Source organism: Meles meles, chromosome 17 (genome assembly GCF_922984935.1).
Source record: "Meles meles chromosome 17, mMelMel3.1 paternal haplotype, whole genome shotgun sequence".
Lineage (NCBI taxonomy): Eukaryota > Metazoa > Chordata > Mammalia > Carnivora > Mustelidae > Meles > Meles meles.
The window spans coordinates 1,146,166-1,168,024 of NC_060082.1; the positions used below are offsets into that span (position 1 = coordinate 1,146,166).

Genomic DNA, 21,859 nt, shown 5'->3' on the forward strand with positions numbered 1-21,859 from the left:
ACAACTAGGCACCCCGAGACAGGCTGGGTGGAGGGCCGAGGCCGTCCCCAATCGGCCTTGTAAATGCACCTGTTCGCTGAAGGGGGTCATTACCCCTCAGCCACCTGCTGGCCTGGTGCCTACACCGTGGGAAGCAGCAGGGGACCTGGCAGGTTCCTGGCCCTGCTCCCCGGCTCTTCCCCACCCCTCCTGAGCCTGGCCCGGTATCCAAACTCTCATCTTGGAGTCAGGGTGCCCTCAGGTGGCCAGATCCCTGCGCCCCCCATGTCGATGTCCCCTTGGCTGGGATCTGGCCCTCTGCCCACGGCTCCCAGCCGTTAGGAGAACATCAGGGTTTGACAGAGGGCACCCTAAAACCAGCTCAGCTTCCCCTTGGATCCAGGGTCTGTTTTTGACAACTCGTCATCCTCCCCGAGAAGGCACCACACGCCACAGCCCCGAACCATCACCAGGTCAGTTAGAGCCTAGAGCTACCATCCCCTTGCAGGGAGGCTCTGGGCCCTGGAATGCTTTGCCTCCGCTCCCAGGGACACGTGCTTCAGGGGCCAATAGACTCCAGCCTCCAAGACGCCAGTGCTTCAGGGCCTGGGAGGCTGGGCAGACTTGGGCCAGAACCCTGAGACCCAGCCGCAACCCAACCTTCCCCCGCCTCGGGGCAGGCTTGACCGGCAGGTGTGAGCTCATGGCGCCCTCTGCAGGGACCCTGGGCACGCTGCATGCCACTCTCCCAAGCTAGGGACTGAGGAACCAAGGCCTGGGTGGGGTGACCTCTCATTAGAGGGAGGGGCTCTAATCCTTGACCAGGACCCCCTCCATTCACTTCTTCGCCTCCACGGGGACTCCATCCCTACTGACACATCTCATTTACAGTGTTTTCTTGCCAGAAGGGCAGCTTCTGCCAACCAACCCACGTCTTCACTGCCCACGACCAAGCACTGTACAGGACAGGAAGCTGTGGACACTGAAGCCCATGTCATCCAGCAGGGGAGACGCTGTGCCGTGGCCTCAGAGGACAGGCACTCTGGACGGAGAGGTGCCCCTCAGGGCAGAGCACAGAGCAGGACCTGAGAAGCTACATCCTTATTCCCATCATGGTTGGCTCCCAGGCTGATGGCGCGGTCCCTGTCATTTCATACGCTTTGCTAAAGTGTAGCAAGTCCCTGATCTCTTGGCTACAAGACAGAGAAGAGAAACGGAGGCACCTGAACAAAGATGGGGCAGTGATCAACGCTGGAGTCTTTCAGCACACAGCCATCTGCCTGTGCTGGAGGTGAGCGGATGGTCCAGGAGGGCAATGTCAGGGGGCACTGCCCCGCCCCCCACAAGGCCTTGGAGCAGAAAGGGCAGGAGGCTTGGTTGCTCTGGGTGGGAAGTCAGAGTAGCAAGGCCCCAGAGGTGTAAAGGAACTCCCGGGGGAGCTGCAGGGGGGAGAGTTCTTCTGCTCCAGGGTCTACTCGCCTCTGATGGGAAAGGAAGGCTTCCTGCACGACAGCCTTGACCCCGTTTCTGAAAGGTCAAGACGGCAGAGCACCCACGCACTTTTCTTCCACCCCGAGACTTTCACACTTATGGCACCGACGGCTGTCCAGAAACATCTACGAGAAGTGAACCTACGACGAAGGCAAGCCCCCCATCCCCGAGGTCTGAAAGCAGCAGGTATCTGACTGCCACAACCTTCGGCCCACCCCCGCAGGCCTGGGCAGAAGACGCCACAGCACAATGCCAACTCCTAGAGCTACAAAGATCAACTTTATTGGACATTCAGGGTCAATTTCTCTTCTTGCCCTTCCCCGTGACCCTGGCTGGGGTGAGGACGGGAGCTGCTGCCTGGTACAGGGTGGAGGAGATCTTGTTGATGTAGTACAGGCCGACCATGGAGAAGATGAAGCTACACCGTGAAGACAGAGAGGTCACAGCACCGGCGCACGCCAGCCCGGCACCCCCTCGGCACACAGCAGTGGCCGGGGAGGCAGCCTGGCTCGGGCTGAGGACACCCCTGCCCCAGCTGTGAGGCCCTTACCAGGTGGTGACGCAGACTCGGTGAATCAGGCCAGATGCAAGGAGAGCCAGCAGGAGGCAGAGAAGAACTGGGAAGGCAACAGGGGACAAGGGGGTGGAGGTCAGAAGTGGTAACACCAGGCACTCACACGGGGAGGCTAGGAGACTTCGGGGGGCCTCTGAAGCTGGGGACCCTGTGTCGGGGAATATGGCATGACATCAGCAGGAGGACTTCAGATGCCCTGAACCATGGCCAGGACATGGAGGGAGGGGACACGTGCTCGCTACCAGCTCTGTCCCAAATATCACTCCCTATCCTGGCTCTCTTCCGACATAAAGGACGAGGAAAAGTGATTCCGGGTCTGAAAGACGAGGTTTGCTCCCATTTGGGAAGGGGAGGCAAGGCGTTTCCGACACAAACCAGCCACTGAGGACCAACTCGTGAAACTGGCTGGCCAGGGGCGGAAGCTGGGGGCCTCGCTCCCCGGACGCAGGCTGGAGGGCTGGGTGTCTGCAAGCACATGCCCATGGAGGCAGGAAAGGGTCTCGGGGTATCTAGCAGAGGACCGGAGAGCAAGTGGGAGGTGGTCGGCAGGGCCGACACCACCTGCCCAGCTGGGGAGGGTAAAGGGGGTCAAGAACACGGCCCCACAACGAAGGTTTCTTCCCGTAGCACCGGAAGACAACCATGGGGAAACAAGATCTCAGAGGTCTGGAGGCCGCCCGCTGGGAGGAGCTCTGGAAAGCTGCCCCAGAGCTAGGTGGAGGGTGCGGACCTACAGGAGCCAGGAGTGCAAAGACACGAGGGCCACGAGGGCCACGAGGGCCACGAGGGCAGGCCTATGTTCTACCCGATGAAGGCTCCTCACGAGGCAGCGAATGACATTCCTTAGGCGAGCCCGCCTTGATGCCTCAGCTGCTTTATGATCTTGATTCTGCATAAATAACGAAATCACGTATTCTCCATCACGTGAGCAGTAACGAGCATCGTGTCAAAGAAGAACCTAGCATTTATTCTAACTTGGTCAGGGTTCCTGCTGACACAGAAATCCGGTGTCTCCAATGCTGAAGCCCAGGCGCCTGGGTGGCTCAGTTGGGTGGGTGTCTGCCTTCAGCTCAGGTCAGGATCCTGGGGTCCTGGGATGGAGTCCCGCATCCCTGCTTCTCCGTCTACTCTTTCCCCCTGCTTGTGCTCTAATGAATAAATAAAATCTTTTTAAAAAGATTTATTTATTGGACAGAGAGAGACACATCAAGAGAGGAAATACAAGCAGGGGGAGTGGCAGAGGGAGAGGGAGAAGCAGGCTTCCCCACCAGCAGGGAGCCTGATGTGGGACTCCATCCCAGAACCCTGGGATCATGACCTGAGCCGAAGGCAGCCACATAACACCGAGCCGCCAGGCGCCCCATAAATAAATGAAATTTTTAAAAACCTAATACTGAAGCCCTTCACGATCCTCTCAAAAAAACAGAACCCCCCCCAAAAAAAAAACCAGAACCCACTAACACCGGCTCAACTTCACATCAGAACCCCTCAATGAACTCAGTCCTGCTTCCTCCCCACACCTCCCACGGGCTCTGCAAAGCCAGCCTGCAGGGCCCGGTGTCCTCGGGGACCCCTGGCAACTAGGCTTCCCGCACCAAGGCCTCAGAGCCCCGGGAGGGTCGTCCGAGGCCGGCGCCGCCTCCGCGCGGTCTTAGGAGGCCTGTTCGCTTCTGAGCAACCTTCACCGACCCGGCACTTGACCTCTCCGGACCGTGCCGGGAGCGGCTAGGGCGGAAGGCTGAAGCCCGACCCCCATCTTCACTTACTCTCGGGGAAGATCTTTGCTTGGAATCCTTTGCCAAAAACCAGATTCTCCAGATTATTGAAGGCCTGGTCGAGGGAGTTAAGGGCAGGCCGAGCGACCGGGCCGCGCCCCCCGCCCCCGCCGCCGCCGCCGCGCAGGAAGGATACGGTGAGCGAGAAGACGAACAGGGCGGAGCCCAGCAGGCCCCCCTGGATGGTGAGCCACTCGGTGGACGCCAGCTGCCGGCTGTACATCTGCATCCCGGCGAAGAGCAGCAGCGACAGGAGGGAGGACAGCGCCAGCGACGTGCCCGTGCCCACGGCTGCAGGGGGAGGCGAGGACGCGGGCCGCGCGGTCGGGCCGGGCCCTCCCTGCCGCCAGCGCCGCAGGCCGAGCCGGCCCCCGGCGTCCCCGGGGCCGCGCACCCCCGCCGCGACCCCCCCGCGACCCCCCCCCCCCCGCGACCCCCGCCGCCGCGACCCCCTGCCTTCCCCCGGGGCCCCGGACACGTCAGCTCTGCGGGCAGAGGACCGGGATAGCCGGTCCGCCCCAACCCCACCCCACCCCACTTGTCCGTCGGGGACTCCCGCCAGTCCCGTTACCCATCGCGTGCTGCCCCCGGCCCAGTCGGCGCCTCAGGCCAAGAAACAGGGGAACCGAACCGGGGCGGCCGGCCGTGCGCACGCGTCAGCCCCCCTCGCCGACTCGCTTCCCCCGGGCTGCTCGCGCGCCCTCTCGGCGCCTGGCCACAGCGGCCCCTGCCGGCAGGGAGGAGACACTGCGCCCGAGAGCGGCCTTGGCCACCGCCCTGGTCCCTGGCCCTTCCCGCTCCCCGGGCGTCTGCCGCCCTCAGCGCCAGCCGCTGGGCCCAAGGCCCGTTGCCTCTAGCCCACCCCGTCTCCTTCGCCGCACGTGTCATCTCTAGTGCCCGTTCCTGACACGTGCCTCCCGCACGAGCCCTGCCTCGCATCTCCCGGGGACTCTTCGCAAGCCAAAACCTAGCGCTCGCGTCTGGAGCGCATCTTTCTCCGAAACTACCCTCCCGTTTCATCGGAGCAAGACGAGGGAGCCAATGAAGAACGCGCACATTAGAAATGCCCCCCCACGCCGTTCCGTGTCACCTCCCCCACCGTCCTCCGAAAACCACGTGGGGAGAACTATTTCCCACCTCCTGCCTCGACGGGCGCTGTGCGAGGCTGTCCCTGGAGCATGCGCAGTGGCATCTCACCCCCACCCCTCCGCACACCCCCACGGGCTCCTGCATTAAGCCCGGGTTCGCAGCCGCAGCCGGGATCGGGCACCGGGGGCGGGCGGACATGGTAGGGCCATGGCTGAGGGTGAGGATATGCAGACCTTCACTTCCGTCATGGACGCACTGGTCCGCATCAGTGTGAGTTAAGGTGGGGTCGAGGGGAAGGTGGGGGGGCGTAGAGGGGTCCAGGGCAGGCCGGGACCTCGGACCGGTGGACATGAGGCAAGATGCTCGGATGTAGTCAGGGGGCTGGGGGTGGCAGAAAGGACTGGGGGAGGGGGTCGGGGTGCAGGTTGGAGAGGGCAATCCCGGGGCAGCCAGGAGGTGAGTCCCGTGGAGGCGTCCAGCTGCTGGGGTGCAAGGAACCGGGAGCTGCCCGGATGCAGCGGCTGGGCTGGCCGCCAGCAGTGCACCAGGGCTGGGGCTGCAGGGCCAGGGGGCTATGCCCTGAGGAGGGGGCGTGCGTGAGCTTGGATATTTTCCAAGAAAACTGAGGATCGGTGAGGGGCGAAGAAGGAACCGCCCCCAGGGTGCAGTTCCAAATTTGGACCCTTCGGCGAGACCCCACCCCACCGCGCCCCCACTCGGGGCTGCCTCCGAGCCCGCGGTTGTCATGGCAACCCGTGCCCGGCTCTCCCAGGGGCGGTGCCAACCCTGCTCCCCCCCCACCACTTCCTTCCCCCTCCCTGCCTGTCCCTCCCTCCTTTGTGTCAGCTGCGCCCCTGACCGGGATGGCTGCGAAGAGAGGGACCAAGGTGAGGTGTGGGGGTGGGGCATAGCTTGAGGACCCCCTCCACCAAAAAAGGGAGGGGTACTTCCGGTGGGGAGGGGGTAAGTAGGCGGGCGCTCTTTCCCCCTCGCTTGGGGAGGGGATTCTGGCTAGTCGGGCCGAGCCGGGGGAAGGAGCGGGAGGGCCGGACGGTGGGGGTGCAAAGGGAATGGGTTCGTGCTGGGGACCCGAGGGGACGTCCGGGGAAGGGAGGGATGGGGAATGGAGGCTGGCGCGGCCGCCGGCGGAGCCGCGGCAGGATGACGGACGCGGTGAGCAGGAGGATGGAGAGCGCGCGGCGCTGGCTGTAGGGAGGAGTCACGCCGGGAAAGGGGGGGCTGCCAGAAAAGGGGGCGGGGGTCTGCACCGAGCTGCAGAATGGGCGGTGTCCTTGAGAGAAGCTGGTGGCCCGGAGATGGGGGGATGGGGCAACGGCCAGGTGAGAGGGGCTGCAGGCCCCGCGCCCGCCCCCGGGAGTGGAAGGGGTGGGGCTTGAGGCGGGGGAGGCAGGTGCCCGGGCCGCGAGCCCCGGCCGCCCGGCGGAGGCTCCAGCTCTCCGCGGGAGGGAGACGGGCAGCCGCCGGAGCCGGGAAGGTCTGTGAATCAGGCCCGGGCGGGTGGGGGGACGAGCCCCAGGTAGCTTGCCCTGCCCCCACCTGAGACCCCCCTGGGTTTGTCAGGGCACCTGAGAGGCCGGCTGCGGTGTGGCCCCGGGGGGCCGGGCTCCCCCCCGACCTCCTGCTCCCTCCGCAGACCAGCATGAAGAACATGGAGAAGGAGCTGCTGTGCCCGGTGTGTCAAGAGATGTACAAGCAGCCTCTGGTGCTGCCCTGTACCCACAATGTGTGCCAGGCCTGTGCCCGGGAGGTGCTGGGCCAGCAAGGCTACGTGGGCCCCGGCGGGGACCCCAGCTCCGAGCCCACCTCCCCCGCCTCCACGCCTTCCACCCGGAGCCCCCGCCTCCCCCGCAGAGCTGCACCCAAGCCAGACCGCCTGGATCGGCTGCTTAAGTCAGGTGGGCCTGGCTGCTGCGGGCCGCGGGCGGGGACGCCGGGACGTCGGCGCGGGGCGGGGGCCTCTGCAGACCCGGCTCCCCCGGGCTCTAGCGGACAGAATGGCCGTTTTGATGGAACAGATCCCCTCCCCCCACTCTGGCCCCGCCACAGGCTTTGGGACGTATCCCGGGCGGAAGCGAGGGGCTCTGCACCCCCAGGTGGTCGTGTTCCCGTGCCCGGCCTGCCAGGGCGACGTGGAACTGGGGGAGCGGGGCCTGGCGGGGCTGTTCCGGAACCTGACCCTGGAGCGCGTGGTGGAGCGCTACCGCCGGAGCCTGAGTGTGGGCGGCGCCGTCCTGTGCCAGCTGTGCAAGCCGCCGCCGCTAGAGGCCACCAAGGGCTGCACCGAGTGCCGGGCCACCTTCTGCAACGAGTGTTTCAAGCTCTTCCACCCCTGGGGCACCCAGAAGGCCCAGCACGAGCCCACCCTGCCCACCCTCTCCTTCCGCCCCAAGGTGAGCCCGCGGGGAGAGGGGCCTGGCGGTGGCGGGGGTGCTGGCGGAGCAGGCTCGGTGGGCTTCCCAAGGGAGGCGGGCGGAGGTGGCCCCTGCCAGGCTCCGTGGTCCGAAACAAGGACAGAAAGGGACTGGGTCAGTCTTTAAACTTCTCGGAGCCCCCTCTCCTTGTCTGCTGAGTGAGGATAAGACCTGCACTGCAGTACCCACGCCCTGGGCGGTTGTTGGGGGTCCCGGGCGGTGGTTTGTGAGAGTCACCCCTAGCTAAAAAGGTCTGTCCGCATTCACTCATTCACTGAGCAAATATTTATCCAGCGTCCATGTGCCTGGGGCTATTCTCGGCATTGGGAATAGGCAGGGAGCAAGGTGGACGAGGTTAATTATTAGCCACAAGGTGGAGATTAATAATCATTATTCTTGCTGTTACCGCACTTGGGGAGGTGGAAGGGAGGGAGGATGCCTGGACGCTCCCGTCGATGCCGCTGCGCGCCACCAGGTGGCACTGCGGAGCACTCCCCGCTGGACTCTCCCGCCTCTCACCCTCTCCCCTGGGCCCGCTGCCCAGGCTGCACACTGCTTCTGCCCCAGGTCAGCAGCCTTAAAACCACCGTTGGCTGATGATGTCATTGCTCCTTCTGTCCCTAGGGCCTGATGTGCCCGGACCACAAGGAAGAGGTGACCCATTACTGCAAGACATGCCAACGGCTGGTGTGCCAACTCTGCCGGGTGAGGCGCACCCACAGTGGGCACAAGATCACACCTGTTCTCAGCGCCTACCAGGCCCTCAAGGTGAGGACCCTGCCTCACTCCGCCGTGCACCAACCGCACTGACGTCCTCTCCCACCTCCTCCTGACTGCCGGCTTCCACCGAGCGAGGCACGATGCCCACCTCTCTCTTCCCCCTCAGGACAAGCTGACAAAGAGCGTGACGTACATCCTGGGAAACCAGGACACAGTGCAGACCCAGATCTGTGAGCTGGAGGAGGCCGCGAGGCACACCGAGGTGAGGGAGGCCGCGGCTTTGGGCTCTGGGCCCCGCCCACGACCGGAAGCAGGAAGGGTGTGGGGGGCACGGCCAGTCCCCTGCTTGGCAGCTCAGGGTCCGTGGGTGTGTCAAGGCTCTGGTTAAACCAGGCCGGCAGGAACATCAGTGCCCCAGACCAGGTGTCCCCCGGGTTGCGGCTGTCACCCAGAACCAGGACAGTTTGGAAAGCCCCCGGGGGACATAGCTCAGATGCCCTGGGGCTCAGCTGCCCACTTAGGACACCACACATCCCCGGAGCTAGGGCGAGGCTCCGTCTCTGGCACCTTCTGCCAGTTTGCTTGAATTTGCTGACAAGGGGACGGACAGGAAGGACGGCCGGGAGGCGGAGGCCATCGGTGTGGTCCAAGTGGGCATTCGTGCAGTCGCGTTCTCTTTTGTTTGGGGGAGCCTTATGGGGTCAGGATGGTGGTGTGGGGCTCCAGGAAGGGTGGCACAAAGTGCCAGGCGTTGAGCCCCTCTGGGTGGACAGGTGCCTTTGGAGCTGTGGGCCTGGCCCTGGTGGCCTGGCTGGGTAGGATTTCCCCGGATCTTTGGTGATCCGAGGGAGGCCGTCTAGAGGGCTGCCTTCGAGAAGATAGTGAGTGTTGCTCTCTGGGCAGGTGAGCGGTCAGCAGGCCAAGGAGGAGGTGTCCCAGCTGGTGCGGGGACTAGGGGCTGTGCTGGAAGAGAAGCGGGTGTCCCTGCTCCAGGCCATTGAGGAGTGCCAGCAGGAGCGCCTGGCCCGTCTCAGCGCCCAGATCCAGGAGCACCGGAGCCTGCTGGATGGCTCAGGTCTGGTGGGCTATGCCCAGGAGGTTCTTAAGGAAACAGACCAGCCTTGCTTTGTGCAAGCAGCCAAGCAGCTGCACAACAGGTAGGGGCACAGGCTCCGGGGGGGCCCAGGTGTCACAGGCGTAGCCGGCGGCTAAGCTGCTGTCTGCGCCGCTGCCCCGTGGAGACATGGGTCCTGAGGACGATCACCAGGCCACACTGATAGCCAGCTTGCTGGAGGGACCAGGAGGTGACCCAAGGCAGGTGCCCAGGCTCTAGGGACAGGCGAAGCAGCATCAAGGGGAAGGGCAGCTGCCCAGCTGGGGGTGCCTGACCCTTGCCTGCCCCGTGCCAGGATCTCCCGAGCTACGGAGGCCCTCCAGACATTCCGGCCGGCCGCCAGCTCCTGCTTCCGCCGCTGTCAGCTGGACGTAGGGCGTGAGATGAAGCTGCTGACGGAGCTTAACTTCTTGCAAGGTAAGGAGGTGGCCGGGTGGCCCCGCACCCGATTACAGCCTCCCTCCCTTCTTCCCCAGCAGCGGGCCCGGGGGGCAGCGCCCACCAGGGACCTCCCTGGCCTCCTGCCCAGCCTGGCCAGCCGCCCCTCCCACCTCGCCCACCGGCCACACCGCCCACCGCGCTCAGCGCTGCTTCTCCGTCTCTTTGTTTGTAGGCTGTGGCCACCGCGGACTCTGCTCAGGAGCACCCCAGGCAAGTCAGCGGCCCTGCCCCGGGGGCCCTGCCCTGCCGCCCCCACACAGCTCGCCCCCCCATTCACTGCTTCTTTCTCTGTCCTGCCTTCACCAGACTCCCGGTCCCCCCTCGCCCACCCCGACCAGTGCCCTCTGTCTCTCTCTGCCCGCCCTAAGCTCCTGCCTAATCCTTGCCCTTCTCACCTTTTGTCCTCGGGCCTCTGCCCTCTGGACTTGCCTTCTCTTCCTCTTGACCTTCTTCTCCTCCCGGCGTCAAGCTGTGCTTGTCCTCTGTTGTCCCCCGTCCTCTGTTGTCCCCGTTTCCTGCTCCCGCATCTGTCTCCCTCCCACTCGGCCCCTCCTTCCTGTCCAGTGCTCTTTCCCCGGGTTCCAGTGGCCTCTGCCTGCCTTTCCCTGGGGCTCCTCTTTATTCATAGAATTAAAAAGATCCTAGAAAGAAGCGTCCGCGTCTGGTCTAAGACCATTTTTGACAGAGGAGGAAACTGAGGCCCAGACTTGGGAAGCAACGGCCCTAAGGCTGGAGGTGGGAGAACGCAGGCCCCACCAGGGCTTCCTGCCCGCTGCGCTCCCGCGGCGCCCTGGCTCCCTGGGGCTCTGCCCTGCCGCTCCCCGCCCAGCGCCCGATGGCCTCGCCCCCAGCTCCCTCTCACCCACACTCATCCCCCCGGCCCCCGCTGCTTTCCCTCTTCCTGCCTGTCCTCCGTGCTAGGCCCGTGGCCAGGCCCTGACTGACGCCGCTGTCTCTTCCCACAGTGCCCGAGGCGCCGGTCATCGACACGCAGCGCACCTTCGCCTACGACCAGATATTTCTGTGCTGGCGGCTGCCGCCCCACTCGCCGCCTGCCTGGCACTACACCGTGGAGTTCCGGCGCACCGACGCGCCCGCCCAGCCGGGCCCCGCACGCTGGCAGCGGCGAGAGGAGGTGAGGGGCACCAGCGCCCTGCTGGAGAACCCCGACACCGGCTCCGTGTACGTGCTGCGCGTCCGGGGCTGCAACAAGGCCGGCTACGGCGAGTACAGTGAGGACGTGCACCTGCACACGCCCCCGGCTCCCGGTGAGCGGGCGGGCGGGCACGCCCGGGTACCCCCATCCCCCCACCCGAGCACCCGGTGAGCGGGCGGGCGGGCGGGCACGCCGGGGTACCCCCATCCCCCCACCCAGGGCACCCGATAAGCAAGCGAGCGAGCGGGCGGGCGGGCATGGGGCAGGCAGGGACACCCCCTAACCCCCTCAAACCCCCCACCCCGGGCGCCCGGTGAGCGGGCAGGCAGGCGCTGGGCAGGCAGGGAGCAGGGGACCAGCTCACCGCGCTAACAGCCCAGGCTGCCCGCGGAGGAACACAGGGGACCGCACTCACCAGCCCTGGAGCTAGACGACTTAGGATCAAATCCTCACTCGGCCTCAGCCGTGGCTCTGGACAAATCATTTGCCCTCTCTGAGCCCCAAGTCCCTCTTCCGTAGCGGTAACAACAATGTCATTGCGGTGAGAGTGAAGCCAGTGGGACGGGGCCCCAGCGAGGACTCTGGGGGACCAGCCATGGGAGAGGGGTGGGAGGACGCGCAGCAGGTCAGCTGGTCTGGGCGCACTAATCCCCGCTAAGAGTCTCCCTGGGGTCCCATGCCCGTTCGGGAGGTCCCCCACGGCACTTCTCCAGGCCCCGGTCCCTGGAGCCCCCACCCACCCCTTGCAGCTTATTTCACATTCTTAGATTTGCCAGCGTCCTTGGCTGACACCTCATGGCCTCCACGGCCTGGGTTTGTCCCTCAAGTCCTTCCTCTGTCACCCCCACCCCACGGCAGTCCTGCACTTCTTCCTCGATGGCCGCTGGGGCACGAGCCGAGAGCGGCTGGCCATCAGCAAGGACCAGAGGGCGGTGCGGAGCGTCCCAGGGCTGCCCCTGCTGCTGGCTGCCGAGCGGCTGCTCACCGGCTGCCACCTGAGCGTGGACGTGGTGCTGGGAGACGTGGCTGTGACCCAGGGCCGCAGCTACTGGGCCTGTGCCGTCGACCCAGCCTCCTACTTGGTCAAGGTGGGCGTCGGGCTGGAGAGCAAGCTGCAAGAAAGCTTCCAGGGTGCCCCAGATGTGATCAGCCCCAGGTCAGGCTCCTCTGGAGGGGATGGGGCGTGGGGGTCCCAGGTGGGGGAGCTGGGGACTGGACGGGGCTGGCAGGGGGCACTCACGCTGGTTGGGTGGAGCAGGGGAGTTCTGGAGTGTGGGCGCCAGGCAGGAGTCTGTGGCCAGGGCAACCTTGGGCTTAGCCCAAGGGCTTGAAGAACTGGTTTTCAGAGGAGCAAGCGGCTGGGGAGGGGGCTGCAGGAGACGGCCACCTGCTCCCGTCTGCCCTCAGGACGACCACACCCCCTCTCCGAGAGCCTCTGCATCTCCCGACCCCCCCTGCCAGGGCACTTTCCCCACCTCACCCCATCGGGTCTCAACATCCCGAGCCCCTTCCCTCTCCGTGTCCACCTCCATCCCCTCCATCGCCCACGTGCTGTCCAACGGCCCCACACGCGCGCCTCCCCGAACCTTCCCTCCGGCATTCTGTCCCTGAACACCCCGTTTCTTAGCGCTCTCCCACCAACACCCGTGCCCCCGCCCCGTGCTGCCCCCAACACCCACCTGCCCATCAGCCTTCTCTCCCTAGCCCCTCAGTGACCAAGCCCTCACCCTCGACATTCTCGAACCCTCCCCAAGACCCTGCCCAGCACCATGTCCCCACGTGGGTCTCCTCCCACCTCGTCCCGGGTCTCCCCCTAGCGCTGCAGCCGTCTCCCTCCACTCCTGCCAATGCATCCGCTTTCGACAGCCTTCTCCCCTCGCACTGCTCTCAGAGCCCGGACACTCTAACCCTCGTGTCGGCCACACGTCCTCTCCGTACCCCAAATGGACCCTTGCAGACCCTTGCTCCCCAACATCCCTTGCTCCCAACATCTCAGCCTTCTGCCCCTGACCCCTGCTGAGCCCCGCTCCCCTGCCCCTCCCCCAATACTGCCCCCCACTCCGTTTCTGCAGGTACGACCCCGACAGCGGGCACGACAGCGGCGCTGAGGATGCCACAGTGGAGGCGTCCCCTCCCTTCGCCTTCCTGACCATCGGCATGGGCAAGATCCTGCTGGGCTCCGGGGCTGGCTCCAACGCGGGGCTGACGGGCCGGGACGGCCCCGCGGCGAGCTGCACCGTGCCGCTGCCGCCCCGCCTGGGCATCTGCCTGGACTACGAGCGGGGCCGTGTGTCCTTCCTGGACGCCGTGTCCTTCCGCGGGCTCCTGGAGTGCCCCCTGGACTGCTCGGGGCCCGTGTGCCCTGCCTTCTGCTTCATTGGGGGTGGGGCGGTGCAGCTCCAGGAGCCTGTGGGCACTAAGCCTGAGAGAAAGGTCACCATCGGGGGCTTTGCCAAGCTGGACTGACCCTTTCTGGCCCTGCGCCCTCGGGCCTGCTGGAGCCGGGTTAGTCTTCCGACAGCTTCTCCCTAGACTTCCTGCCATGTTGTCCTGTCCCTACCCCTGTGTCTTTGTACTCCTGGGCCTTCTCTTGACCGAGGGACTCTCCTCTGCTCACCTTCCTGGACGTCCCCCCCTCTCTTCATTGCCTGTTCCGCCAGGCCCCAGCCCCCATCGAGTCTCGCCCGTGTCCCGCCTCTGGCATCCCACCCGAGTCACGGAGAGAGCCCCTTCCCCATCGCTGTCCCATGCACCCCCCGGCTGGTTGGGAGGGAAGGCACCTGGAGCACAGGGCATGACCCCTAGCTCTGCGCTCTCTCCGCCCTGCCAAGCTCCCCGCCCCGCTGATGCTGAACCACAGGCGGGGCGGGCTTTTCGGCCGGACACTGCCCAGGCCCTCCCTGGTGAGGAGAAGAGGGCCCTGCCGTCCTGCTTGAGTTGCTGGGGTCCCCACAGCCCTTGGCCGCATGCCTGTATCTCTCCTCCTCCCTCTTGCATGCTTCACTGTCCCGCGCCCCCACGCCAACGTGCCAAGTCTCCCTGGGGGCCCCAGTGGAGGGCAGGTGCCCCGACGGGTTGAGCGAGGCAAGGCCTCCGGGGCCCACTGGTGCCCCCTGCAGTGAGCACTGCCAGGCCTGAGCCGAGCAACAGCTGGTATTTTCATGGTTTATAAACAATAAACTAGGTTTCTGGGCACATCTGTGCCTTCCCTGAAGCCAACCGTCCCTTTGCATTTCTGCGCCGGGCGCAACAGGTGTGAAGGATCCAGGGGGCCCGGGGCTGCTCGGAGCAGGGGTGCTGGAGGGAAGGAGGTCCCAAGCAGCTAACCCGGAGCCTCTGGCTCAAGCCCCGGCCAACCAACAGGGGGGCTACTGGGGGCGCACCGCGTGCTGGCCACGCCAGGGCCCAGGCCCCTAGGGCATGTGGTAAGCCGGGCAAGCGCTGTGCCTGGGCCCAGAGGGGTCAGGGAACCAGAACCACTTCCCCATTCCCAGGGTGCCTAGAGCAGACCCCGCCAGCCAGGGAGGGGGCCGGGCCGGGCCGGGCGGGCGGGGCGCCAGCGTCGGGATTTTGACGCTGTGCTTATCACCACGGTGTTGACTCTGACTGTTATCACTGCCCACGCTTACTTCACACCCTGGCAGCTAAGAATAGAGCTGCCGGGGCACCGGGCCAAGGGGAGGTGAGGGCGTGGCCAGCCCCAGCCCGGAGCAGGGGAGCCCTCCCTCGGGGGCAGGTAGAGCTGGGTCACACTGGCCTCGGGTCACGGGTCCCACAGGCCTCCAAACCAACTCAGTTTCGCTTCCTCCTTCCTGTTGTGCCACCAGGGACGGGAAGAAGTGACCCGTGCCCATGTCATCTCTCCACATCTCCTGCCTTCCGAACAAACCTACTCTAGCCTTTCCCTCCGTCTCCCGCAAAGACCCCTTTGAAGCCCCATATGGACACATTTGCCCCTCCCCCCCAGTCTAGGGGTCACAATGACAGACCCGAAGGTGAGGTTCCCCTTTTATTTGGCCTCAGTCCCGTTCACATTTCCATCTTGGGGCTTTCTGGGCCGGCCCTCCTGGGAGCCACTGCCCCAGGCCTGTCCCCAAGGGGCTCGGATGGGCTTCAGCGGGGCTGACATGGGTTAGGGGACCCGGTGGGGCCTGTGAGCAGCCGCCTGAGCTCCCCGCTCACCAGCGTGGCCCAGAGCGGAGCGGAGAGGACTCTGGCAGTGAGCAGCCTGGGGGAGGCACGTGGCCTTGGCATCTGGACGCGGAGGCGACGTGCTCCTACAGGTTGGCAGAAGTGGCTGATGCGCTCGGGTTCACATACGAGAGGCCGCTGCCCCCGTTGCCTGCAGAGACCTAGGTGGGGAGACCAGACCCAGATCAGACCGCAGCCTGCGGTAGTAAGTCGGGGAGTCTAACTCTCAAAGGGTTAATTCAGAGGGCCCCTGCCGGCTCCACACCACACCACGGCAGCCAGGCCAGGTGACTGTAAACAGGGCCCAGGGCCGCAGCTCCCCCGCCCTTCCTCCTCCTCTTGGCTCTCATCCGCCTCCTCGTCCCCCCACCAGCCCTTTCTCCTTCCACGCTCTGCTCCTCCAGCCGGACACGAGGGTGCCCGTCTCCAAAGAGCCGGGAGCAGGAAGTCCCTGGGTGAAGGGAAACGGGGTCAAGGAAAGGAAACTCCCCTCCCCCACCCAGAGCGGTGCTCCAGCCCCAGGTGGCCCAAGTAATTATTCACTAGGTCCTGGAGAGAGAGGCCAGGCGGGGGAAGGAGGAGGCTCCTTGCTTCCTTGAGACTCCAAGAAGCCCCTGGCACCAAGCTCACCTGGCAGGATGAGGCTTCCTCCCCGTGAGACAAGCCCCCCTCCCTGCCAGCCTTTCTAAATTGACCCTCCACTCCCGCCGAGCTCAGTGGGGGTCCAGCAGCTCGTCCCGGTGAGTCCTGCATGAAGCACCCCCCACCCGGGGGCACAGCGCCCCATTGGCTGCACCTCCCGTCCCAGCCAGCAGCTGAAGTGCGGTTCTGGAAATTCTGGTGGTGGGCACACTCTCCTGAGATCCGCTTCCTCCCAAGGCCCCTCCCCCGGGCCTCCCCTACCCCAGCCCCTTGCCGGGCCCTCCCCAGCCTCTCACCTCTTCTCCCCCTCGTCCACTCTGAGCCCTGTCCGGTCCCAGCCTCCAGCTCCCCACAGGGTGGGGCCCCTCCTCACCTCCTCATAGGGGCTGCGCCTGCTGCCCGGAGGCATGTAGCGCCCATGGGTGTGGTAGGTGGGGTACTCGCTCATGGGGTGATAGGCGTCGCGGGCCGGAAAGATGTCCAGCTGCCCGCAGTTCTTCCGGCGGCACTGACACGCCGTCTGGGGACACAAGAGGCAACGGGGGGAGCCACGGGGTTCTCTCCAGCAAGGGAACTCGGCACAGGCCTGGGGACCCAACACTTACCAGAGCAATGACGCAGAGGACGGCCAGTGCCACGAGGACACAGACCAGCACCAGCAGAGCGATGCCCCAGCCAGGTACCCCAGAGCCGGACTGGCCGGAGGACAGGAGCGACGCCTCTTGTGCTGAAGGGAACAGTGGTCAGAAAACTCCCCCCAGGGACGGGCCCTCCCAGCGCCCGGGGGAGCAGGAACCCAGGTGCTGCAGCGAAAGGCCCTGCAGGCATTGGTGCTGGGCGGCAGCTGGGGACAGTGGCCTCACCCCTGACATTTGAGATGGACAGGTGGTATCTGGCAAAAACTTCTTTGTTGTTTTCCAACTGTGACTGCACGCTGCGCGCATCCGTGGCGCCCTTTCGGAAGGCCAGGGTCGATTCGACCACCACCGATCCAGCTCTGGTGGGAAACGGGCGACTCAGCCGCAGTCCCAGCTTCGGGCCGGCCGCCCCTCACGGCACCAGTCCTCCCCACGGCCTCCCTGCACACGCTCCACACCCAGAACGGTACCTGAATTCGATATTAGAGAGGCCCAGAAAACCTTCCTTCTCATAAATCTGCCAAAACTGTGGTGAGAGGAGAAGGAATTAGGCTTGAGGCAAACAGGTCAGGTGGCCTGGAGGCTGCTGCGGGGAGCAGCACGGAGCGCGGGAAAGAAAGGGCACCCACTCACCCACTCACCAACTCAGAAATGTTTCTCTGCAGCTCCTGGTAGTAGCTAGAACCAGGATCTTCCAGAGAAGAGTTAAACTGACGGTTCTCAATGGAGAAGAACAGCAAGAAGAGAGAGATCCTGAGAGACTGCGGAGAAGTGCTGCGACTGGAGGATGTGGGAGGTTCCGGGCCACGGTGAGTGGTGCTGACGGCTGGTCCTGCACTGTGGCTCGGGGGGACATGGGTCGGGGATGTGCCCTCCTGCTGTCCCGGGGCGGCGGTGGGGCCCGAGGCTGAGCTGGGGGTCGGGGATGTGTCCCCGTGCTGTCCCGGGGCGGCGGTGGGGCCCGAGGCTGAGCTGGGGGTCGAGGTCGGGCCGCCGTGCTGTCCCGGGGCGGCGGTGGGGCCCGAGGCTGAGCTGGGGGTCGGGGATGTGTCCCCGTGCTGTCCCGGGGCGGCGGTGGGGCCCGAGGCTGAGCTGGGGGTCGAGGTCGGGCCGCCGTGCTGTCCCGGGGCGGCGGTGGGGCCCGAGGCTGAGCTGGGGGTCGGGGATGTGTCCCCGTGCTGTCCCGGGGCGGCGGTGGGGCCCGAGGCTGAGCTGGGGGTCGAGGTCGGGCCGCCGTGCTGTCCCGGGACGGCGGTGGGGCCCGAGGCTGAGCTGGGGGTCGGGGATGTGCCCCCGTGCTGTCCCGGGGCGGCGGTGGGGCCCGAGGCTGAGCTGGGGGTCGGGGATGTGCCCCCGTGCTGTCCCGGGGCGGCGGTGGGGCCCGAGGCTGAGCTGGGGGTCGGGGATGTGCCCCCGTGCTGTCCCGGGGCGGCGGTGGGGCCCGAGGCTGAGCTGGGGGTCGGGGATGTGCCCCCGTGCTGTCCCGGGGCGGCGGTGGGGCCCGAGGCTGAGCTGGGGGTCGGGGATGTGCCCCCGTGCTGTCCCGGGGCGGCGGTGGGGCCCGAGGCTGAGCTGGGGGTCGGGGATGTGCCCCCGTGCTGTCCCGGGGCGGCGGTGGGGCCCGAGGCTGAGCTGGGGGTCGGGGATGTGCCCCCGTGCTGTCCCGGGGCGGCGGTGGGGCCCGAGGCTGAGCTGGGGGTCGGGGATGTGCCCCCGTGCTGTCCCGGGGCGGCGGTGGGGCCCGAGGCTGAGCTGGGGGTCCGGGATGTGCCCCCGTGCTGTCCCGGGGCGGCGGTGGGGCCCGAGGCTGAGCTGGGGGTCCGGGATGTGCCCCCGTGCTGTCCCGGGGCGGCGGTGGGGCCCGAGGCTGAGCTGGGGGTCGGGGATGTGTCCCCGTGCTGTCCCGGGACGGCGGTGGGGCCCGAGGCTGAGCTGGGGGTCGGGGATGTGTCCCCGTGCTGTCCCGGGGCGGCGGTGGGGCCCGAGGCTGAGCTGGGGGTCGAGGTCGGGCCGCCGTGCTGTCCCGGGGCGGCGGTGGGGCCCGAGGCTGAGCTGGGGGTCGGGGATGTGTCCCCGTGCTGTCCCGGGGCGGCGGTGGGGCCCGAGGCTGAGCTGGGGGTCGGGGATGTGTCCCCGTGCTGTCCCGGGGCGGCGGTGGGGCCCGAGGCTGAGCTGGGGGTCGAGGTCGGGCCGCCGTGCTGTCCCGGGGCGGCGGTGGGGCCCGAGGCTGAGCTGGGGGTCGGGGATGTGTCCCCGTGCTGTCCCGGTACGGCGGTGGGGCCCGAAGCTGAGCTGGGGGTCGGGGATGTGTCCCCGTGCTGTCCCGGGACGGCGGTGGGGCCCGAGGCTGAGCTGGGGGTCGGGGATGTGTCCCCGTGCTGTCCCGGGGCGGCGGTGGGACCCGAGGCTGAGCTGGGGGTCGAGGTCGGGCCGCCGTGCTGTCCCGGGGCGGCGGTGGGGCCCGAGGCTGAGCTGGGGGTCGGGGATGTGTCCCCGTGCTGTCCCGGTACGGCGGTGGGGCCCGAGGCTGAGCTGGGGGTCGGGGATGTGTCCCCGTGCTGTCCCGGGACGGCGGTGGGGCCCGAGGCTGAGCTGGGGGTCGGGGATGTGTCCCCGTGCTGTCCCGGGGCGGCGGTGGGACCCGAGGCTGAGCTGGGGGTCGAGGTCGGGCCGCCGTGCTGTCCCGGGGCGGCGGTGGGGCCCGAGGCTGAGCTGGGGGTCGGGGATGTGCCCCCGTGCTGTCCCGGGGCGGCGGTGGGGCCCGAGGCTGAGCTGGGGGTCGGGGATGTGCCCCCGTGCTTTCCCGGGGCGGCGGTGGGGCCCGAGGCTGAGCTGGCTGTGGAGGATGAGATATCAATAGACTCTAAAGTTCGAGCTGTAAGAAGTGGAGGTCTCAGGGCTGGTGGGCGACAAACCAGAACAAGGAGAAAATCTACCATCTGGCTTCTTGAGCAGTAATGGGGCCGAAAGATCTGGACAGTGGGCCAAACCCTGGGTAGGCCGTCTTCTTCCTTCCTGGCTGATGGCCTCCTGGTCTCTTCCCACAGCTCTCTGCTCCTAGCTGTCCATCTCCCCGCTCCTGAAACCTAACCCCTCCCGCCGCCCCACCCCGTCTCCAAAGTCTTTGCCGCAGGTCACTGTGCAGCAAAGCCCCCGTCCCCGAAAGCTTTGCGGCAGGTCACCGTGTGGCCCCGGACACCAGCTTTCCTGAGGGGCTGCCTCCCCGAAAGTCCTCAGTCTCTTTCCTTTTTCTGGCGTATATGAGGTCACCCCTGGCTGCAATCTGCCCCTTAAGGTACCATATGCTAACAAAGGAAACCCACAGGGAGGCTGGGAAGAGCCCATGAGCAAGGTAGCCCCCTCCCCACCTTGTGCCCCTCACCTGGAAGCTGCAGGGATGCCAGGAGCAGGAGGAAGAGAGGGACCTGGAAACCCGGTGTCATGGTGGAGGCCAGCAGGGTGGGGAGGGGGCGGAACAGTCCCGGGAAGGTGCAGCAGCGGAGGTGGGGCCCTCACAGGCGCCCGCCGCTTTATACCGGTCCCTGGCCCGCCCCAGGCTCAGCCAAAGCAGGTGACAGGTGACAAAACCCCGCCCCCTCCCCTTTCCCTACCTCCAACTTCTTCCTCCTCCTCCCCACCCATCGGTGACCCCTCAGGTGGGGTACCTGGGCTGCGGTCACAGCCCTCTGGCCATGTTTGCTCTCCACACCGTCTCCTCCTTTCCCCAGCCACTCCCTGGCTCCAGAAGGCCCTGGGTCTCCCAGGCTCTAGTTTTCGCCCCAGGGCGACAACCAAGGTGAGAAAAGGGACAGAGGAAGGGGCCAGGTCAGGGTCCCGGGCAGCAGGCCAAGGAAACGCCGCCTCACGTCGCTCGCCCCGCTCCCCATTCTCACGGCGCCCCTTGAAGCCCGGCCGTGCCGAGTGGGGAGGAGCGGGAAGCCTCGAGGGAGGGTGGACCGGGTGCCCGTCTCGGACCCCTCCCCTCGCCACTTCCCGGAATCGCCGCTCCCTGTCCCGTTCCGCACGCAGAGCACCGAAACCCACGGTCCCCTCCCCGGCCGGACTTTCCGCCCGGGCTTGTCCCGAGGAGGGGCGGGGGAAGAAAGTTCCACTGGAGGGGCCCCGGGGTCTTTCCTGCTCCTCCGCCCGGCCGCGGGCCGGGCTCTCCCGCCCCCTGGCGGCCCCCGGGAGCCGGGCGGCCGCGCGCGAACACTGGGACGCCCGGGTCGCCGGCGGGGGGTGGGGGGGAGCCGCGCGCCCCAGTGCGGCCGGGGGGGGCTTGGGCGGCGCGGAGCCCCCGCGCGCAGTCAGGGGCTCGGACGCAGAGCGCGGGGACGCGCCGCTCGGTCGGCGGAGGGGCTGGCGGCGCTGGGGGGACCCCGGGGCGCGTGGGGGCGGGGGCGGGGGCGGCAGGTTCGTGCCCCGGGCGCGGAGGTGTGTGGGAGAGGACGGCGGAATGTGGGAGGGGCTGCGGCCGGGGCACTGACGCACTTGGGCAGCAGCTAGGTGGGGCGACGGAGTGGGATTTGGGGGCCCCGAGCTGTCACGGGGAGCAGAGGGCAGCTGGGGGTGGGTAGGCACGTGGTGGCGACCAGGGGACTGTATGTGAGGGGGCGTGCTGGGGGGAGAAGTACGAAGGGCAGAAACGTTTGGGGCGCAGCGCACGTGGGTCGTGGGGTTCGGGCCCCTCCGCAGGCCCGTCCCCCCCAGTTGCGTCCGCCTCGGGAGCGGTTCTCGGTCGCGGCGAGTGCAGACCGGACAAGGGGCGTTCAGGACGCCTCGGGGCTTCGGGGCTGGAGGGCGGCCGGGCGGAGGCGAGGGGGGCGCGGCTTGGAGCGGGGCGCGCGGCTCCGAAGGGCGCCGAAGCCCCCCACCCGCCCGCGGGAGAAAGCGCGAGCATCGAAGTGGGCGGCCCCAAAACTTCGCCCGGGCGTTGCCAGGCAACAGCCATTCAGTCGCGTTGCTGGGACACGCGTCACCATGGCGACGGCTCCGCGCCGCGCGCTCCGAGTATTTAAAGAGCAAGCGCGCGCAGCGCTGGGTGTCGGAAAGCGGCTTTCCGGGCCACCGCGGCCTCCCCTCCGGCCACCGCCCTCCCCGCCGTCCCCTCCCCCCTCGCCCAGGCGCCAAGTCTCCGGCCTCCAGCTGGACCCAGCTCCCCCGGCGCGACCCCGGTTCTGGGGCTGGCCCGGCAGCAGGCGGTGCGGAGCGGGACCCCGGGCCCCGGGCGGGCGGGAGGGACGGGACGCGGTGCAGTGTTGTTCCTTCCCCCGCCAATATTGCACTCGTCCCGGCCTCCGGCCCCCCCGGCCCCCCGGCCCCCCTCTCGCCCCGAGCGGGCCAGCTCCAGCCCTCCTGGCTGTCGATCCGGACGACCTGAGATGGACTGGAGCGTCGCCGCTGCCGCCGTGAGTAAGTGGGTCTGGGAGGACTTAGCCATCCTCCGAGCGGCCCTTCATCCTTCACTGCCCCAGGCCAGCGCCTTCCTCCGCCCCCCGCCCGCGCTCTGCCAAACTTCTGCAGATCTCCAGCTTTCATCCCACCAACCCCTTCCGCACCCCCTCCGTTCCTTCCTGCTCCCCACACTGCGTGGAAAAGCCCTGAAAGAAGCAACAAG

At 67.0% G+C, this 21,859-nt stretch overlaps 4 protein-coding genes across 11 annotated transcripts; 1 reads left to right on the forward strand and 3 right to left on the reverse strand.

Annotated features, from left to right (window-relative positions):
• Window positions 1-1,251: 1,251 nt before the first annotated feature.
• Window positions 1,252-13,985, forward strand: TRIM46 (tripartite motif containing 46). 7 transcript variants are annotated; one of them, XM_045982614.1, is made up of 10 exons: window positions 1,252-1,270; window positions 6,563-6,824; window positions 6,976-7,319; window positions 7,965-8,108; window positions 8,227-8,322; window positions 8,964-9,217; window positions 9,470-9,591; window positions 10,581-10,883; window positions 11,630-11,927; window positions 12,844-13,985. In XM_045982614.1, exons 2-10 carry the CDS (start codon window positions 6,569-6,571, stop codon window positions 13,235-13,237), a joined length of 2,211 nt encoding a protein of 736 aa, XP_045838570.1. In that variant the 5' UTR covers window positions 1,252-1,270; window positions 6,563-6,568; the 3' UTR covers window positions 13,238-13,985. The 7 variants fall into 7 exon arrangements, with proteins under 7 accessions (XP_045838570.1, XP_045838566.1, XP_045838569.1 ...); XM_045982610.1 differs by lacking the exon at window positions 1,252-1,270 and adding an exon at window positions 4,967-5,178; XM_045982613.1 differs by lacking the exon at window positions 1,252-1,270 and adding an exon at window positions 5,076-5,188.
• KRTCAP2 (keratinocyte associated protein 2) lies at window positions 1,733-4,843 on the reverse strand. 2 transcript variants are annotated; one of them, XM_045982639.1, is made up of 5 exons: window positions 4,734-4,843; window positions 3,956-4,110; window positions 3,811-3,874; window positions 2,021-2,087; window positions 1,733-1,888 (listed from the first exon to the last, which is right to left on the reverse strand). In XM_045982639.1, the coding sequence occupies exons 1-5, from the start codon at window positions 4,837-4,839 to the stop codon at window positions 1,768-1,770; spliced, it is 513 nt and encodes a 170-aa protein (XP_045838595.1). In that variant the 5' UTR covers window positions 4,840-4,843; the 3' UTR covers window positions 1,733-1,767. The 2 variants fall into 2 exon arrangements, with proteins under 2 accessions (XP_045838595.1, XP_045838594.1); XM_045982638.1 differs by lacking the exon at window positions 4,734-4,843 and adding an exon at window positions 4,391-4,544 and having other exon boundaries at window positions 2,021-2,192.
• Window positions 13,986-14,767: 782 nt separating the features above from the next.
• On the reverse strand, window positions 14,768-20,267 carry MUC1 (mucin 1, cell surface associated). Its single transcript, XM_045982641.1, has 7 exons — window positions 19,625-20,267; window positions 16,884-19,078; window positions 16,713-16,768; window positions 16,468-16,601; window positions 16,210-16,331; window positions 15,978-16,124; window positions 14,768-15,123 (listed from the first exon to the last, which is right to left on the reverse strand). The coding sequence occupies exons 1-7, from the start codon at window positions 19,683-19,685 to the stop codon at window positions 15,049-15,051; spliced, it is 2,790 nt and encodes a 929-aa protein (XP_045838597.1). The 5' UTR covers window positions 19,686-20,267; the 3' UTR covers window positions 14,768-15,048.
• LOC123928220 (basic proline-rich protein-like) lies at window positions 19,919-21,780 on the reverse strand. Its single transcript, XM_045983301.1, has 2 exons — window positions 20,109-21,780; window positions 19,919-19,977 (listed from the first exon to the last, which is right to left on the reverse strand). The coding sequence occupies exons 1-2, from the start codon at window positions 21,778-21,780 to the stop codon at window positions 19,919-19,921; spliced, it is 1,731 nt and encodes a 576-aa protein (XP_045839257.1).
• Between the last annotated feature and the right edge of the window lie 79 nt (window positions 21,781-21,859).

Bases quoted from the DNA above. Each gene is read 5' to 3' on its own strand.
- KRTCAP2 (XM_045982638.1), bottom strand. The intron at 3,875-3,955 runs GTATCCTTCCTG...TCCCTCGACCAG, and splicing joins TGTTCGTCTTCTCGCTCACC to GCCTTCAATAATCTGGAGAA. The intron at 2,193-3,810 runs GTAAGTGAAGAT...TCCCCGACACAG, and splicing joins AGCAAAGATCTTCCCCGAGA to GGTCCCCAGCTTCAGAGGCC.
- TRIM46 (XM_045982609.1), top strand. From the start codon at position 6,188: ATGGGCGGTGTCCTTGAGAGAAGCTGGTGGCCCGGAGATGGGGGGATG. The intron at 8,323-8,963 runs GTGAGGGAGGCC...CTCTCTGGGCAG, and splicing joins AGGCCGCGAGGCACACCGAG to GTGAGCGGTCAGCAGGCCAA. The intron at 9,218-9,469 runs GTAGGGGCACAG...GCCCCGTGCCAG, and splicing joins GCCAAGCAGCTGCACAACAG to GATCTCCCGAGCTACGGAGG.
- MUC1 (XM_045982641.1), bottom strand. From the start codon at position 19,685: ATGACACCGGGTTTCCAGGTCCCTCTCTTCCTCCTGCTCCTGGCATCC. The intron at 16,769-16,883 runs GTGAGTGGGTGA...CTCTCACCACAG, and splicing joins AGAGAAACATTTCTGAGTTG to TTTTGGCAGATTTATGAGAA. The intron at 16,125-16,209 runs GTAAGTGTTGGG...TTGTGTCCCCAG, and splicing joins TCCTCTGCGTCATTGCTCTG to ACGGCGTGTCAGTGCCGCCG.
- LOC123928220 (XM_045983301.1), bottom strand. From the start codon at position 21,780: ATGAAAGCTGGAGATCTGCAGAAGTTTGGCAGAGCGCGGGCGGGGGGC. The intron at 19,978-20,108 runs GTGAGGCGGCGT...TTCTGGAGCCAG, and splicing joins TGGGGAGCGGGGCGAGCGAC to GGAGTGGCTGGGGAAAGGAG.